Source organism: Poecilia reticulata, linkage group LG2 (assembly GCF_000633615.1).
Source record: "Poecilia reticulata strain Guanapo linkage group LG2, Guppy_female_1.0+MT, whole genome shotgun sequence".
NCBI lineage: Eukaryota > Metazoa > Chordata > Actinopteri > Cyprinodontiformes > Poeciliidae > Poecilia > Poecilia reticulata.
The window spans coordinates 14,920,753-14,935,582 of NC_024332.1; the positions used below are offsets into that span (position 1 = coordinate 14,920,753).

The window sequence follows — 14,830 nt, forward strand, 5'->3', positions numbered from 1 at the left end:
ATATATAGTTGCTGATTTTCTAAAGGGGATTTTTCTGCTTGAGATTTGTGACAGTAGCTGCATTTCTATTAACCGTAGAATTTCACAAATTGAAATTACGTAAATAAATTTAGCCAATTAAAAAAAAAACCTAATGTTTTTGAGTAAAAGGTCTGAGGTGGCTTCTCAGCCGTGTCATAACAGATGTATTTCGCAGAACTACGTGAACTACAAACACTTTTTTCGTATCACACGGGTCACATGATCCGGATGTTACTACTGGCAAAAACCACAAAGAAAGACGACAGGAAGTGGTCTTCTCTGTGGTTTGTAGTTTATTTTGGGGTTTTTTTTTAAAAGGTACAGCTGGCTCCACCAGAGCTCTTGCAGCATCACACAATTCATAAAAGGTTATTCAAGCATGTCGACTCCACAGCCCCTCATGCACATCTGTAAGAGGAACCTACAGTTGACCGTCTGCAACTCCTTTTTGTGCTGTTGTTTGCTCAGGCCATCTCAAGACTGTGTGAAGACAAGTACAAGGATCTGAGTAAAGCAGCGATGAGACGCTCCATCAGCGTAGACAACCTGATAGGCGTGCGGCACTCGAACGCCGTACTCTCGTAGGCCTGCCCCCTCCAGCCCCTCCAGCCGCAGCACAGCCGACGCCGGACAAACCCACAGAGTCTCCGCAGCCGCATCAGACGGGGTTCTGCCCGCAAACGCCTCAGCATGGTGGTGGTTCACAGCTGCGTCTCCGATGAAGCTGAAATTATGGCTCCAGAGTAAACCATGAGCCGTCCTTTTCATAGATCTATTATTTATTTCTCAACAAAACTCTTTTCCCCAGAAACGGTGTTTATAAAAAAATTTTAAAAAACGGAAGGAGCGCTAGATTTTTAATTTGTCACAAAAACGGCATCGGTAGAAAACAAAAAAGTTCAGTCTGTTCTGTCTCGACAGACGAGGTTTTTGGTTGATTTCTAATATTTTGGTTTCTGTGAACAAACGTCTAGAAGGTATTTGTACTTGCTTAGGTCAACTGGTGAGGTCATTCAGCCTTCAGAAAACTTGTATCCACAACAGCAAAGTCTGTACAACAAACCCTGTAATATCTCAACAAGAGACCAGGTGAATAACAAAACCCCATCTCTTTATCTTTTATTTTATTTTACAGCCTACTTTTTGCAGAATCGCATCAAATTAGTGTTGGAAATGTTTTCTTTTTGGTTTGTTATTCCGTTTTTACAAACAGATTATCTCTGTTTGGCACCACTTTGAAGGTAAAATTCATATCTTGTATCCAAATATATTCACAGACTATTTATTGTATCGTTGATCCTCAGGTATGGGTATTGAGAATAGCTGCACAGCACTGAGAAATATCAGATGTGAATGTTGTTTGGAACAATTTGATGTTAGTTTAAACTTTTTCAGACAATGCTCATTTTATCATTTTAATTGGGATAGCTAAAGATGTATTTTGTATTATACAGTACTTGTAAAAAAGTGTTGAATTATCCATAATTAATATTTTATGTATTTGTATCTTCTGGTGGTCGTGATCAAAAGTTCTGGCTTTCTAAAGGCCTTGACATTTTCAGTCCTCTGTTAGAAGAGGAGCAGGATTTCATTTCTTAAGCCACTTAACACTGATAACCTTAAAGCAGAAAGAGCTTAAGGGAACTTGATAAGTTCTCCGAATAGTTTACTGGTCAGCTGGATGAGTTACTGGTATCAAGGTGTGTCTAGGCTTTCAAAAGGTAACGACTTCCAAACTACTGAAATAGTCTGGTCATTCCTAGATATATCTCTTGTTCACAAGGTGTTTTTTTTTTTTTTTTCAGTTTTTCACTTCTGAGCACATCTGTTTAGAAGTGAAATCATAAACCTTTCAAAACATCCTTCTTTAAATTTATTTGACCACTTTCAGGGAACTGTAGAGGTTAGAAATCCATCCAGCTAGCTAGAATGTTAGCTAGATAGCTGAAGGCCTTAACTAGTCAACTTAAAATACTAAATAGCTAGCTAAATAGCTAACTCAAGATAAACTAGCCACCCAGCCGGAAAGATAGCATGATAGCTGGCCTACTAGTTATCTTTCTAGCGAATTAGCTAGAAATTCTAGCTAATTTCTAATTAGAAAGATGCCAATTTCTTGGCGTCTTTCTAGCCAACTAGCTAGAAAGGTAGCTGTCATGTTACCTAGCTTACTAGCTAGGTGGCTAGTTAGCTAGTTATGTATTTCTTGTCTATGTATCAAAATAATACAGGCTATAACATAAATTATAGCAGCATTGACATCACAGTATCAGTGTTTGTAAAATCACAAACAGCTGGTTGGATGCATATTTGATAGGCTTTTATATTCCAAGTGTCAGACATTCATCCTCTGATTATCGATTACACATAATACATACGATGTAGCTCTTCAGCAGCTGCGCTACTAAAGCTCCCAGAGACTAGTGGAGGCTGGATGGGGGATAAAGGAAGAGTCTGGGGAAATGTGAGTTAATCATTATTGGAAATTGCTGTCACAATATTCAGATGCTGTGTAGCATTTTAATTTTCTCCAGATATAACGCAGCTTGATTATTTTATCAGTATGGAATTAACTGTTGCGTTTCTATTTAGAATAATTACATCATGTTGTAAAAGACTACTGTTAAAGCCATCTTATACTGTAATACTTTGAAAGTTGATCATGTTAGGGCAGGAGAGTCTGATTCCAGCCTGTGCCCTGTTCAGTGTTATGTGGCTTAAAACATAATTGACATCGCTGGGAAAATAGTCTGGACCAAAGCAAGACGTCCAAAATACTGTAAGGCTTTCAGAAAGACCAATGAACTGTGATCAAGGTCACTTTAAAATCATATAAAACACAGAGCTATTAGGGATAACTCAAGACTATTGTGCAGTGCAGTATATTTGAGCTGAAATTGTAAATGTTTTAGGTAATCTGAAGTGAGCATGTCTTATGACGGGACCTTACTGGTAACACTCCACTCCAGATGGTCGGAGTGACCAAAGCTCCAGTCAGCTGCTGTGCGTCAGAAATCAGGAGTGCCAATTGTGGGATTTGTTGTAATGCCATCTATACATGTGTACCTTTTTGGTTTTTGGATGATCAAATGCTACAGATTATAGATCAGTACTACTACAGACTGGAGGGGGGGGATCTCCTCACCCCCAATCCAGCTTTTGTTTTAAAGCCCCTCAGATCTCGCCATCGACAGAAACCTCCCAACCCTTTGTTCAAAAACACGACATGGATACAGAGGGAACAAAAGACTGATGGACAACCCTCTCCTTTTTGCTTACTATGTAGGCTACTAGCTGTGAAATTATTCTTTTTAATGGAAAGAAGAATTTGCAAATGGAGTATTTTAAATAAACACTAATCATGTGACAAATACATACTGTGTTGGTTATTTTTACTCTAAGATGTCAAAAAAAAAGAAAGAAATGTAAAGTTGAACTGGTATAAAACCTCTGGTCCCAGTCACAACAGCAGCAGAGCTGCTATGTTCTTTGCTCTTGTAAATGTAATAATCTCAGCGGAAAAAAAATCACACAATGTGGCAAAACTCAAAGCCAACCGTTTTTAAATCCACAGATCTACAGTTAAGTTGATCATTTCCTTTGAAAATATCTGATATTTAAAGCGGAGGCACGGTGAGCTGACTGAACCCAAACACCTGCTGCCCTCCATTCGCATCGCGTCCGTGCAGACAGCAGACACAGCAGCGGCGTCGCACAGCAGGCTGTGAAACACAACAGGTCATAAAGACTTCAAAACAGCCAACAAAAAGACGTTGAGCAATTTTTATCCACACTAAATGTTTTTTTTTTCTTCACTTCATAGACTTGGAGCACTCGAAAAAGATTTTGTGGTTCTCTATCTGTGTGAGTTTAACTGCTATAAAACATGTGATTGATGTGAGGAACATTCACAAACTCAGAAATTGATCAGCTGAGTAACATTACAGCATCAGCTCCGTTAATGGTGTCCAAGTATTTCATACATTTTTAAACTGGCTTCTTAAATCGATGAGATTTCTGGCTTACAGTGCTTGAATTTGAGCAAATCCAGAACAAAGTAACATTTAAATGTTAACTATCAAAGAATTTGCCATTTGTTAGGGGAGTGCAGTTGTCGTTTTTCTATGCTTGCTGTCATATTAAAAATAAATCCGTGTGAAAGAGGTTGTTGATTTGGCAGAGAAAAAAAGTCCAAAAAATGTAAATATTCAGCTCCAGCCCAAAATTATTCACACCCCTGATGGATTTGACCAACTTGAACAATTGTGGGAACATTTTTAATGCATTTTAAAGTGTGAAAATATATATTTTTAAATTAAATAAACCAGGGTTTGTTAGTTTTTTCAAAACTGATTTGTTTCATTATCAGAAACAAAATACTCGGTTGAATTAAAAGCACGATGTAAAAACCACATCACCCACGCGTATGAATACTTTCGAGCTTTATTGCAAATTGCAGACTTGTGTCTAAAATTTAAACACGTCTTGTTAAATCACTGCAAGCGTGTGCAGTGACGGTGAAAGCGGCAGGTTGCAGAGGTTTGAGGTTTATCTGTCGAGTGTTCCTCCTCTAGAGAAAACACGAAGCGAGCAGCTCCATTGTGAACCAGTAGGGGGGGCTAAAGACCGAGTTCCTTTCTTTTTTCTTTTTTTTTTTTTATCTCGTTGCCTTTGATCGTTATTGTGCGTTTCTTCACACAACACAGACAGAACTGGCTCTCCTTTCACAAAGACACTTTAATGAGTTCACAGAACTAAAGAGGTCGTGTTAGAGCGCACTATACAGACGAAACAAAGGAAGTTCCTAGTCACAGTAATGAATTTCCAAGAGCACATTCAGTTTGGATTCACACAGAGCAACACCACTCAAACATCACATTTATGGACAATTACTGTTTCTGTGCTCTTATACGTAGCTTGGCAGTATGTTGTTTTTTTGTTTTTTTTTAACAGAAACATTACGTTGGTTTTTTTTCTTGTCTTTACAACAAATATTTGCAGTATGTACAACAATAAATATATATTTTTTTATTTTTTTTTTTCCAGTGCTCAGGAATATCCGATTACCTCAGGGGAGGATTGCTTGTTTTAAGTGAGAGTCCGATTTGGTCAAGTGTCTCAGCTGCAGTGCAAAAATAAAATAAAATCACTTATAGAGATTTCTGTCGAGAGTCTCAAACGTATGTTTTGCTTTTGTTTTAACTATTATTTCCCATACTGTACGCTTCTATAGATATATACTTTTTACCCTTTTTTTCTTTTACACTCTGAATCTTTTCGTTCAGTATTTACTGTTTATAGTTTATATTTAGGGTAAAATGACACAAACTTATAGTTCTGGTTTCTTGTCCACATTCACAGGTTCTCTAAAATGCTTCGTGTTGCCACACAGTTCATATATGGGACGGAGGGGCTTTCTGATAGATCCCCGATGACAACCCAGTCCGAGTGTGCCCCGTCAAGGCTGTGCTCGCTTCGCTGTACATGGAAGGCGGTGCAGTGACCTTCTGTGGCCAGCAGGGGCAGCATCTGGCCACGAATCTCCTCCAGGACTCCAGAGTTTTTCCCGACCAAATCCAAACTCCGGATGTGATGCCCACCACCAAGCACATGAAGTACTTGAGCATGAAGATGGCGTAGTCCGGGCCCGAGCGCTGGCGCTCCGACAGGCAGGAGCAGGCCAGGGCTCGCTCCCAGCCGGGTCGGTAGTGCTGCTCGTACACCAGGCATGCCACCACGATGGTGGCGGGGACTGTGTACAGCACTGTGAAGAGCCCAATTCGGATCATCAGCCGCTCCAGTTTGTCCGTCTTGGTGCCACCTTGTTTGATGATGCTCCTGATGCGGAACAAAGAGACAAACCCAGCCAGTAAGAACAGCGAGCCTGTGAAGAGGTAGACCACGAGAGGGGCCAGCACAAACCCCCTCAGATTCTCCAGGCTCTGGTTCCCGACGTAGCAGATTCCRGCCACGGGATCCCCGTCCACGGAACTGAGAGCGAGGACCACGATGGACTTGACACTCGGGATGAGCCACGCAGCCAGGTGGAAGTACTGCGAGTATCCAGCAATGGCCTCGCTGCCCCACTTCATTCCCGCCGCGAGAAACCACGTGAAGGACAACACCACCCACCAGATGGAGCTGGCCATCCCGAAGAAGTACACCAGCAGGAAGACSAGGGTGCAGAGWGCGGGGCCGGAAGCGTCATACAGGACGTGCAGCTGGCTTCCGCCGAGGCCGCTGTAGCCACAAGCCACTCGCTCGTGACCCGCAACCAGACGGATGATGTAGCCCAAGGAGACGAAGAGGTAGCAGGCAGCCAGGAAGATGATGGGCCTCTCTGGGTACTTGAACCGCTCCATGTCAATGAGGAAAGTGGCCACGGTGGTCAACGTGGAGATGAAGCACAGCACGGACCAGAGTCCCACCCAGAAGCTGGTGAAGGCGCGTTCGTCCGCCGAGAAGTAGGACAGGTGGCAGGGCTGGGCGCAGTTGGGCAAAGGGCCGGTCTGGACTCTGCCGTAGAGAGCGTGGGACTCCCGCTTGATGGGGACCAAGGGGTCTCTGCAGCGGCACTCCCTGTCACACTGCGATGGGCTGGAAGGTCTGGTTCTGACTTTGGGGGTGGACTTCGGGAACGAGGGGGCCAGAGTGGTGGTCTCACTGCTGTTCTGGTCCATGCAAAGGGTCTCGTCGCCGAGTTGGGGCAGCTGCTCGCAGCTCATCCTCTCAGGCCACTCAAAGCCATATTGGCTCATGAGGGGGGAGCAGCCTCGCTTGGCCCGCTCGCACACGGAGCGGCAGGGGGGCAGCGGCTTCCTGTAGTCCGGCAGGCAGATCGGAGTGTACATGCTGCAGAGGAAGAACAGCAGGTCCGGGGAGCAGCGGATGCGGACCAGGGGCCAGAACTGGTGCACCTCTAGCCCCACTTCCTCCTGGGTGTCGTGATTGAATTGATTGGGCATGTATGTCAAGTTGTAACCAATGCCCTTACACATGGGCACCGTAATGGGCTCACAAACCAAGTCCTTGGAGGCTCCCGATGTGAAGCCGAGAGACCAGAAGACGAAAAGCAGGTACAGCGTCAGGCTGTACGGCTTGAGTCTCACTGCTGAGGCCATGGATGAAGTAAGTCTGTTATCCGGGTACGGCAGAGTCTTTACGCCAACTGAAATAAAGAAGGGCTCATTTTACCCAAGTTCATGGCTCAAACTTTATGTTTTAGAAGAGCCAACAGAAGAAAGTTCTGTTCTGAGAGAAAAGACACAAATCAGCCTGTTGAAGGGTAAAATGGATATCTGACGGGGTAACCAGTGGTGCCAGCACGCTGTCAATCATTCACCAGCGCTCCTGCAATCATTACGGAGAAAGTTCATATCCGGCAGTCACGTTCCAATAAATTTAACGACCCTGTAACATTTCAGCCCCTCTGCACGTCCTCCAAACATGTCCTGTATGCCGGAAAGAGTCGCATCATCAGTGCTGTAGAGTTTTCAAAAAAAGAAAAAATAAAGAAAAAGAAATAAAGAAAAGGATGGTCAGACAGAACAGGTGGTAAATGTGAGCAATATAAATATCCAGAAGCCTCCTCTTTCTGTGCCACGAGGAACCAGGTGAGTAAAATCCACTTGATGCGTTTCCCTGGATGGATTTAATCCGCCCGCGACTTGAACAACTTCCGAAAAGTGAACTTTCTGATTCTTCTGAGTGAAAACAGCCAGAGCAGAAACGAGCAGCAGCAGAAGAAGAAAAGTCCCTCCGGGCAAAAACTTGTCTCGTGCCGTTGGGTTTTGCGGCCACGCGCGGATTGCTGCGCTCCCTGCGCCCGAGGACGAAGTGAAGTCCGTCTGAAGCTGCGGCACCTTCTCATCAAACACAGGCTCTGCTGCGTTCACGGCTGTCGGAAATGTCAAAACTCAGCTGGGAGCGCGCTCCCGCTTCTGAGTGTCACTTGACGTTTGGAGTTAGATTAGGGTTTATGTGGCGTCAGTATCGATGGCTGTCTGCATGCCTGGTCCCTTTTTACAAATTGCACTGCACTCTGTGTTACTTTCAAATGTGTGAACGACGTTCTGTAAATCTGACTGATTGACATAAAATAACTTATTGACATGTCAGATAAGTAAAAAAAATCTATTCAGTCGACCTAATTGCTTCAAACTGAAATTAATCACAAATTTTTTGCATAATATTCGAAACAGAGCAGATATATTTAATTTTTTATGTGTAGTTATATTGATCAGTTCTGTAAGAATAAGAGGCGGCAGGTCTAATTTATTTGCAAAAAATCAAGTAAGTTTTGATTTTTCAGACAGTAAAAATTATTTGCCTTGTTAATGACAGAATCAGCAGTTCAACAAAAACATCTGTGCTAATATTTTTAGCGGAGTTTATATGTTGTGCTTTCAGCTTTTCCTTCCACAAAAATCCTGAATGTTCCTCTTTTTGTATTGTAAGAAACGGATGATGTCCGCAACCACTTGCTCTGAGGCTTAAATCAAATTTCAAATACCTAGCGGTCCGTGAACACATCAGAGAGCACTTTTATATTATAGGACTTCCTGCTTGAGGAGGTGGGATTTCCCAGAGGAGCCTGAAGGTACCTGACGAGAGTGTCTGACACCTTCACAAATATAGACGGGAAAGGAGGCTATTATTTCTAGTTTAGTCCTGCATATTTTTTTCCTGACAGAAGAAAGTGCCATTATTATTATTATTTTTTTATTCTAATGCAGACTTTGCCAAAGTATTTGTTCTGAAACATGAGTTTCCTGAACCAGGAAAATAGTCTTAGGTCGTCACACTTTGAAGAAATATGTTACTAGCCAGTTCACCCCTGTCAATCATTGCTTTGCTAGCTGCGTTAGCATGGTGCTTTGAAGTCAGTAAATAGATGCAACATGTTATATTTGAGAAACTCCTGCTGCCTAATATACAATTAGGCCCCAAAGTTACTCATAGATGAAAACACGGGACAATGTTGTTATATATGTTTAATACACAGTCTTATAATCACAACATTCTTATTTAAGCTACTCAAAGATCTTTTAATGTTTTTTTTTCTTTGTATTTTCCCGTCAGAAAAGCAAAACCAACTGCAACAGACAAACTTTGTGTATCAATCGTATTTAATATATTAGAGTACCATTAGAGTACCGTAAACTCAGTGTCATTTTTCACCTTTTAAAAGAGCAAAAAATACTTTTGAAACTCTACAAAACATAACTAATATCTACAATTCTTCACTCAGGTTAAACCAGTTTTTTTTTTAAATAGATGAAGCAGCTGTTTGTGACTTTACTGGTCCTTGAAGAATATTTTGGTATTTTTATTAGAAGTTACAAAGTTGCATTGATTAAAGATAAGACATGAAACCCTGATTGTTTCCCAGTCAATCATGTTCTATATGAAAAGAAAAGAAAAATAAATGAAGCATTTGCCATCAGGGATCCAGCCTCATTATAGAGATAATGTACAATCACAGAAAAATGTACAAAAATCCGGGAAAAGACAAAACAATCTTCCACTTTTTTAAAGAAACACGTTTGAAATATTGTCCTATTTTGTCTCCATTTGGTCTAAAAAACAAATGTGTCTGTTATCAAACAAACAATCCTCTGTAATCTAACACAGATTACAGAGGATTTATCTGTGATTCAAACCGAAAGAAAACTAAATCTGTGGCGCTCAGTAACCCAACCTCTCTCTGCGTCTCACCGTCCCATGAGACAAAGGTCACAACGCTCTCTTGGGGACAAAGGTCTCCAAAGGTGTGTGTGTGTGTGTGTGTGTGTGTGTGTGTGTGTGTGTGTGTGTGTGTGTACGCGAGTGTTTGAGCAGTGACGGTGTGTGTGCTCAGCGTATCAGCTAGGAAGAGATCAGACCTGATGTACCTTCGCTCAGGTCCGTCTGACAGATGATCGTAAACAGTGAAGAGTTTTGAGTTTAAACCCTTAAAGGAATGCAAACAAACACACACACACACAAGTACAGACGAGGATGTGTGTGAACACGTGTGATTATAATGTAGGGATTCTCTCAAGTGCCAGGTTTGTTTGACTAAAACGGGAGAGGGAACCGCAGTTATCGATTAACCTATCAATTATTCAGACGGTTAATTGATTAATCGGATTTAAAAAAAATGGGCATGTTCTTCAGATTTTTCATTTAAGATCTCATTAGATCCAAACATTTTATTGCCTAAAACGCAAAAGCATAGCATTCCTGCAGCGAACAGCCGATCATCTGCAGCACCTGCAGCTAAAACGACACTTCGAACATCAACATGTGAAAAGCTCAGACATTTCTGCTTGACGTAGCATCAGTACATCATACGACTGATCTGATGGTACCTTTTTAGGATTAAGCGATTTGTGATTTGATAGCAAAATGTGCTTAATGCGAGATTTTCTTACAAAATTTAACAAGATGGAGATAAAACTACCGCGTATGCCACTTGAGTTCTGAGTAGAACAGATTTACAGACAATGTTCCTTTTTTTAATCTTAAGTGCAAAGTGTATTTATTTTTTTGTACAGTTGTGGCTGAATTACTGCTCTGACTGTGTTGTTCTTTCAGGATTTCTTTTTTTAGAGTCTGCATACCATAGTTAACGATTAATCGATCAAATTAGCTAACAATCATTTCATCGCGATAAGGCTTCAGCCCTGTCGTACACGCACGTTTCCACTTGCTATATCTGTGATGAACCCTATTTAAATCCTTCACGTTTAATTTTAAACATTTACGCCAAGAGAATCGATCATCTTGCTTTTTTCAGTCATGAAAATTTTTAACATATCCATACATTAGGTGCTAATAATAGTCACTTAGAAGGCTTTAAAATGTTGAAGAAATAAAAATATGAAAAGTAGATTCCATCTGTGTGCAATTTTATCCCAGGATGAGTCAAATTTTATTTATTTTTTTCTGTGAATCCCTTCGAGGATTATTAGAGAATAAACAACATCATGAAGACCAATGAGAAAACACCAGACAGGTCAGTTTCAAGGCAAAACATTTAAAACAATATCCTAAACTTTGAATGACTCAAACTCTTTGATTCGTCATCTGGAAATGGAAAAGATATAGTAAAGCCACAGTCATGCATGACAACAGTCACTTTACAAATCTGGTCCTAATGGAAAGAGAGTCAAGAATTAAACATTTGCTGAAAAATAAACCCATGAAAAGTCACATTCAAGGCGACGAGGCCAACACTTCACAGGCTTGTGGACGCTTTTCTTCAACGGAGGCAGGAAAAGTTACAGAAAACGTGGAAGAGAGTCTGCAGAGGAGAGGATGACAACCCTAAACATGCAGCCAGAGTTCCATGAAAACCTATGTGTTAGAATCAGTTCTAAATCCCACTGATCCCACCGTTTTATCAAAGAACACTGCAAAAACACAAAATCTTACCAAGTAAATTTGGTCTAGTTTCTAGTGCAGTCTTGACATAAGATAAACTAACGTAAAAGTAGCTTTTCAGCAAGAAACAGGTGTTTGTTTTAAATAAATAATTGCTTAATATTGATGAAAAAGGACTTCCCCATGTTAACTTATAACATGGAAATATGTCTTGGTACAAGAGAAATAATCTGCCAATGGAACAAAAATTTTTTTCCATCAATATTAAGGAATTGTTTACTTAAAACAAACCTCTATATCTTGCTAAAAAGTTACTTTTAAGTTACATTTGTCTTATTTGAAGTATACTAAGGTATTTGTACTAGATACTAGACCAAAAATACAAATACTTGATAAGATGTTGTGTTTTTGCAGTGAACAATGAGTCAGATCTGTATGGTTAGCCTGGTAGCGGCGAACCCCAAAGCTTGTGGCAGCTGTAGTCAACAAAGTCACGGACTTTATTTCAGACAAAGCCTCAAAGTCTCAGCTGAATACAGACATAAGCCCCACGTTGTGGATTTCGGTTCACACCGTGTGTGACCTGAACACACCTTCAGGCTGTTTCTCTACCATCAGTCTGAACATCAGAGCTGAGCTCCGACGTGCCGAGTGGGTTTCGTCTCTCCCTCCCTCACTCACGTTGGCGACATGCAGAGACCTGGAACTTGTTTGAGTGAAGCAAACAAAACAAACGTCGAGTCTTTGGTGACGGCCCTTCATAGCAAAGATTGGGTTTTTCAAAGTAAAAGCAGTCGAAATAGTGGATTTGTACTGTTTTTTTTTTCTTCTTTTTAAAACAAATTGTAGCAAAGGTTGAAACCAGTCCGCTCTGCCGCAACCTGCTGAAAGCTTCAATGTGGCTGATGAAGCTCCTGAATAACCAGGTCACTGGGACCACTGGGGCCCTGCCAGCTTTTGTGCAGAAGCTCACTAAAATGTCGTGAGGGGGTAAATTGTGTGTGTGTGTGTGTGTGTTGGCCCCGTTCTTCCCTCCTGTGTAACCGCTGTCCACATCCAACCCCCAGCTCCCCAAAGCCTTCGTTTTCCTCCCTTCATCCCCTTTTTTCCTCCTTAAACTGTCTTTTGTTTTCATTTAGGGTGGCATTTCTGCTCCGCCGTCCACCGGGCCCCTCAAATGAGTCTTGACTGGCTCGCAGGCCACTGGAGAAGCACAAAGGACTTCGCTCTGCTCGCTACAGTTGATCCATTGTGGCCGTCCCACAATGCACTAATTGGCGATGACAATTAAGCGCGGTCGACACTCAGCTTCAATTTGCGGCTGCTGCTCGACGTACATAAAAGGCGAACGGTTCGGCCTCCTGAGCCCGCCACTCTCTCAGAAAATGTCCAGACTCCCTTGGGAACACACACACACATATATATATATATATATAGATGTACGTTTCCCCCTCTCAGCTGAGCCAGATGAGCTCATAAGACGGCAGGCGAACACGCGCCAATGTGAGCAAACAGTGAGGCCGCGTCCTAACTTTGCATGACCTCGGACTCTGGGGCTTCACAGATTTAAATCGCAGCCTGTCTTTTAATATACACATGTTGGACGTTTTCCATGTAAAGAACTAATGATGCTTACTTTTCTACACCTACAAAAGTGCGTACCATCATGCTCACATGTCTAATAGTGTGCTGGTGCCTCTTTTGCTGCCAAAACAGTCTTGACCCATCAAGGCATGGACTCCTTCAGGGTCCGTCAGTCGGGATGTAGTGACCAGCGCCAACACGCCAGCCGCAGGTCCTTAAAGACCTGGAAGTACCAATGCAAGGTCTCAATGGTTGAACATGTTTGTCCAACACATTCCACAGAGCGTTGATTGGATTAAGATCAGGGACATTTGGAGGGAAAGTCACCAACTTAAACTGTTGCTCCATATCATTGTTGCTCTGGTGGCAGGGCGTCTTATTCTGCTGTAATGAGCCACTGTCATCAGGGAAGGCTTTTTTTCCCATGACAGCGTATCTGTGATCTGACAAAACGCTTCAGTCGCACAAACAGCCACACTGTTTCCACCTGATTTGCCTTCTCCCCACAGCGGTATCTCGTGTTCCTGAGGGAAATGACACACAAACACAACCAACCATAATCGTTTTTTGGTGTTTTTGGCAGTGGACAGACTCACCATGGACGTCCTTAATGTTTCTCAGCTCCAAATGYGCCCAATAGCAAAGTGTTTGGACAAATGAACAAGTGGTAAGCATTACATTTTGTCAAGAAGTGCCATAATCAAAAATAATCAATACGCACCAAATATGTCGATCGGTGATCCATTTACTGTTAATCTAAGGCGACTCCGTCCATACATGTCGCTTTGAACAGCTGCTGGAGTAAATGGACACGTGTCTATCATATTTACTCCAGTAGAAAAAACACATTCTGGGTTAACAATTAATAGTTTCAGCACATTTGATTATTAAAAAAAAGAAACAAAACAAAGAAAGTTTCAAGGCTGAGTTGCGTTTTTCCTGAGGCATAGCTGAGTTTTTTTTGAGCCCATAGCGTTACATAGAGAAGAGCAAGGCAGTMACTGCCTCCCATATAATGACACCCAAAAATCCCATTAAAGTCAATGGAGCGAGGAAAAATAAAAAACTTTAAATACCCTATTTTTGAGGAATTTCTGTGTCGTCATAAATTGACGTAGAAATGCCATTCAAATTTCAGTTTGTAGATATGTCCGTGATCTCTTCTAAAGTGAAGACAGTACGTCAATACCAATTACAGTTTGTCCACATCTTGTCTCCAAGCGACCCAAAGTTTTAGATTTTTCATAAAATTAGAGTGTAACTGAAACCAACTGCCGCTCCGCTAGAGTGAGAAACAGAGTGGGTTTCTGACCGCAAAATAATTTTTAAATCGTCGCCACGCCTACAGGTATCGTTCTATCGCAGTGGTCCCCAAGCTGCGGCCCGCGCGCCACATTTGGTCCGGCCCCCTGAACAATACCAGAGAGCATTCAGATTTTTTTTCATATGTTGTATTTTCCGGTTTATATGTGGATTTAGGGTTAGGGTTAGTGTGTGGATTTTTTTATCAACCACCAGGGGGCTCTTTGGCAGGAGGTGTGTCCTGTAAACTGTGGGTGTTTTGTTTTGCATGGCGCATCTGTTGGACTTTTAGGGAACTTGACTTTTATGTTATTTAGTCAGTACGGTTGTTTGCTAGCGGTAGAGCAGATGAACACATGTGTTTGTTATGAACGCTGCATTTCAGGTTTCCCCTCAATGAAATATATACTAGTCAGTCCCAGTGACCGTTTCACTAACGGTTTATGCCCATGTGCTTTCTGGGTAAAAATCGATCGAGAAACCCCCCCTCAACAATTTCTGGCAGCGCAGGAGATGTAACACTTTTTCTGTTACAAACTGACTCCGGCCCCCCACC

At 41.9% G+C, this 14,830-nt stretch overlaps 2 protein-coding genes and 1 long non-coding RNA gene across 3 annotated transcripts in view; 1 reads left to right on the forward strand and 2 right to left on the reverse strand.

Moving 5' to 3' along the window:
* ccnyl1 (cyclin Y-like 1) overlaps positions 1–3,394 on the forward strand; it is a 12,548-nt gene extending 9,154 nt beyond the window's left edge. The window contains exon 10 of the mRNA XM_008432756.2: positions 490–3,394. Within this exon, the coding sequence (XP_008430978.1) occupies positions 490–606 (117 nt within the window). The 3' untranslated portion in view covers positions 607–3,394. The remainder of the gene's footprint in view (positions 1–489) is intronic.
* A 1,344-nt stretch (positions 3,395–4,738) lies between these two features.
* LOC103478748 (frizzled-5-like) lies at positions 4,739–10,554 on the reverse strand. Its single transcript, XM_008432769.2, has one exon. The coding sequence runs from the start codon at positions 7,140–7,142 to the stop codon at positions 5,415–5,417; it is 1,728 nt and encodes a 575-aa protein (XP_008430991.1). The 5' UTR covers positions 7,143–10,554; the 3' UTR covers positions 4,739–5,414.
* A 2,236-nt stretch (positions 10,555–12,790) lies between these two features.
* Positions 12,791–14,365, reverse strand: LOC103478755 (uncharacterized). The gene is made up of 3 exons (XR_535842.2): positions 13,694–14,365; positions 13,304–13,496; positions 12,791–13,195 (listed from the first exon to the last, which is right to left on the reverse strand). It is a non-coding gene; the product is annotated as an uncharacterized LOC103478755 (long non-coding RNA).
* Positions 14,366–14,830: the final 465 nt, after the last annotated feature.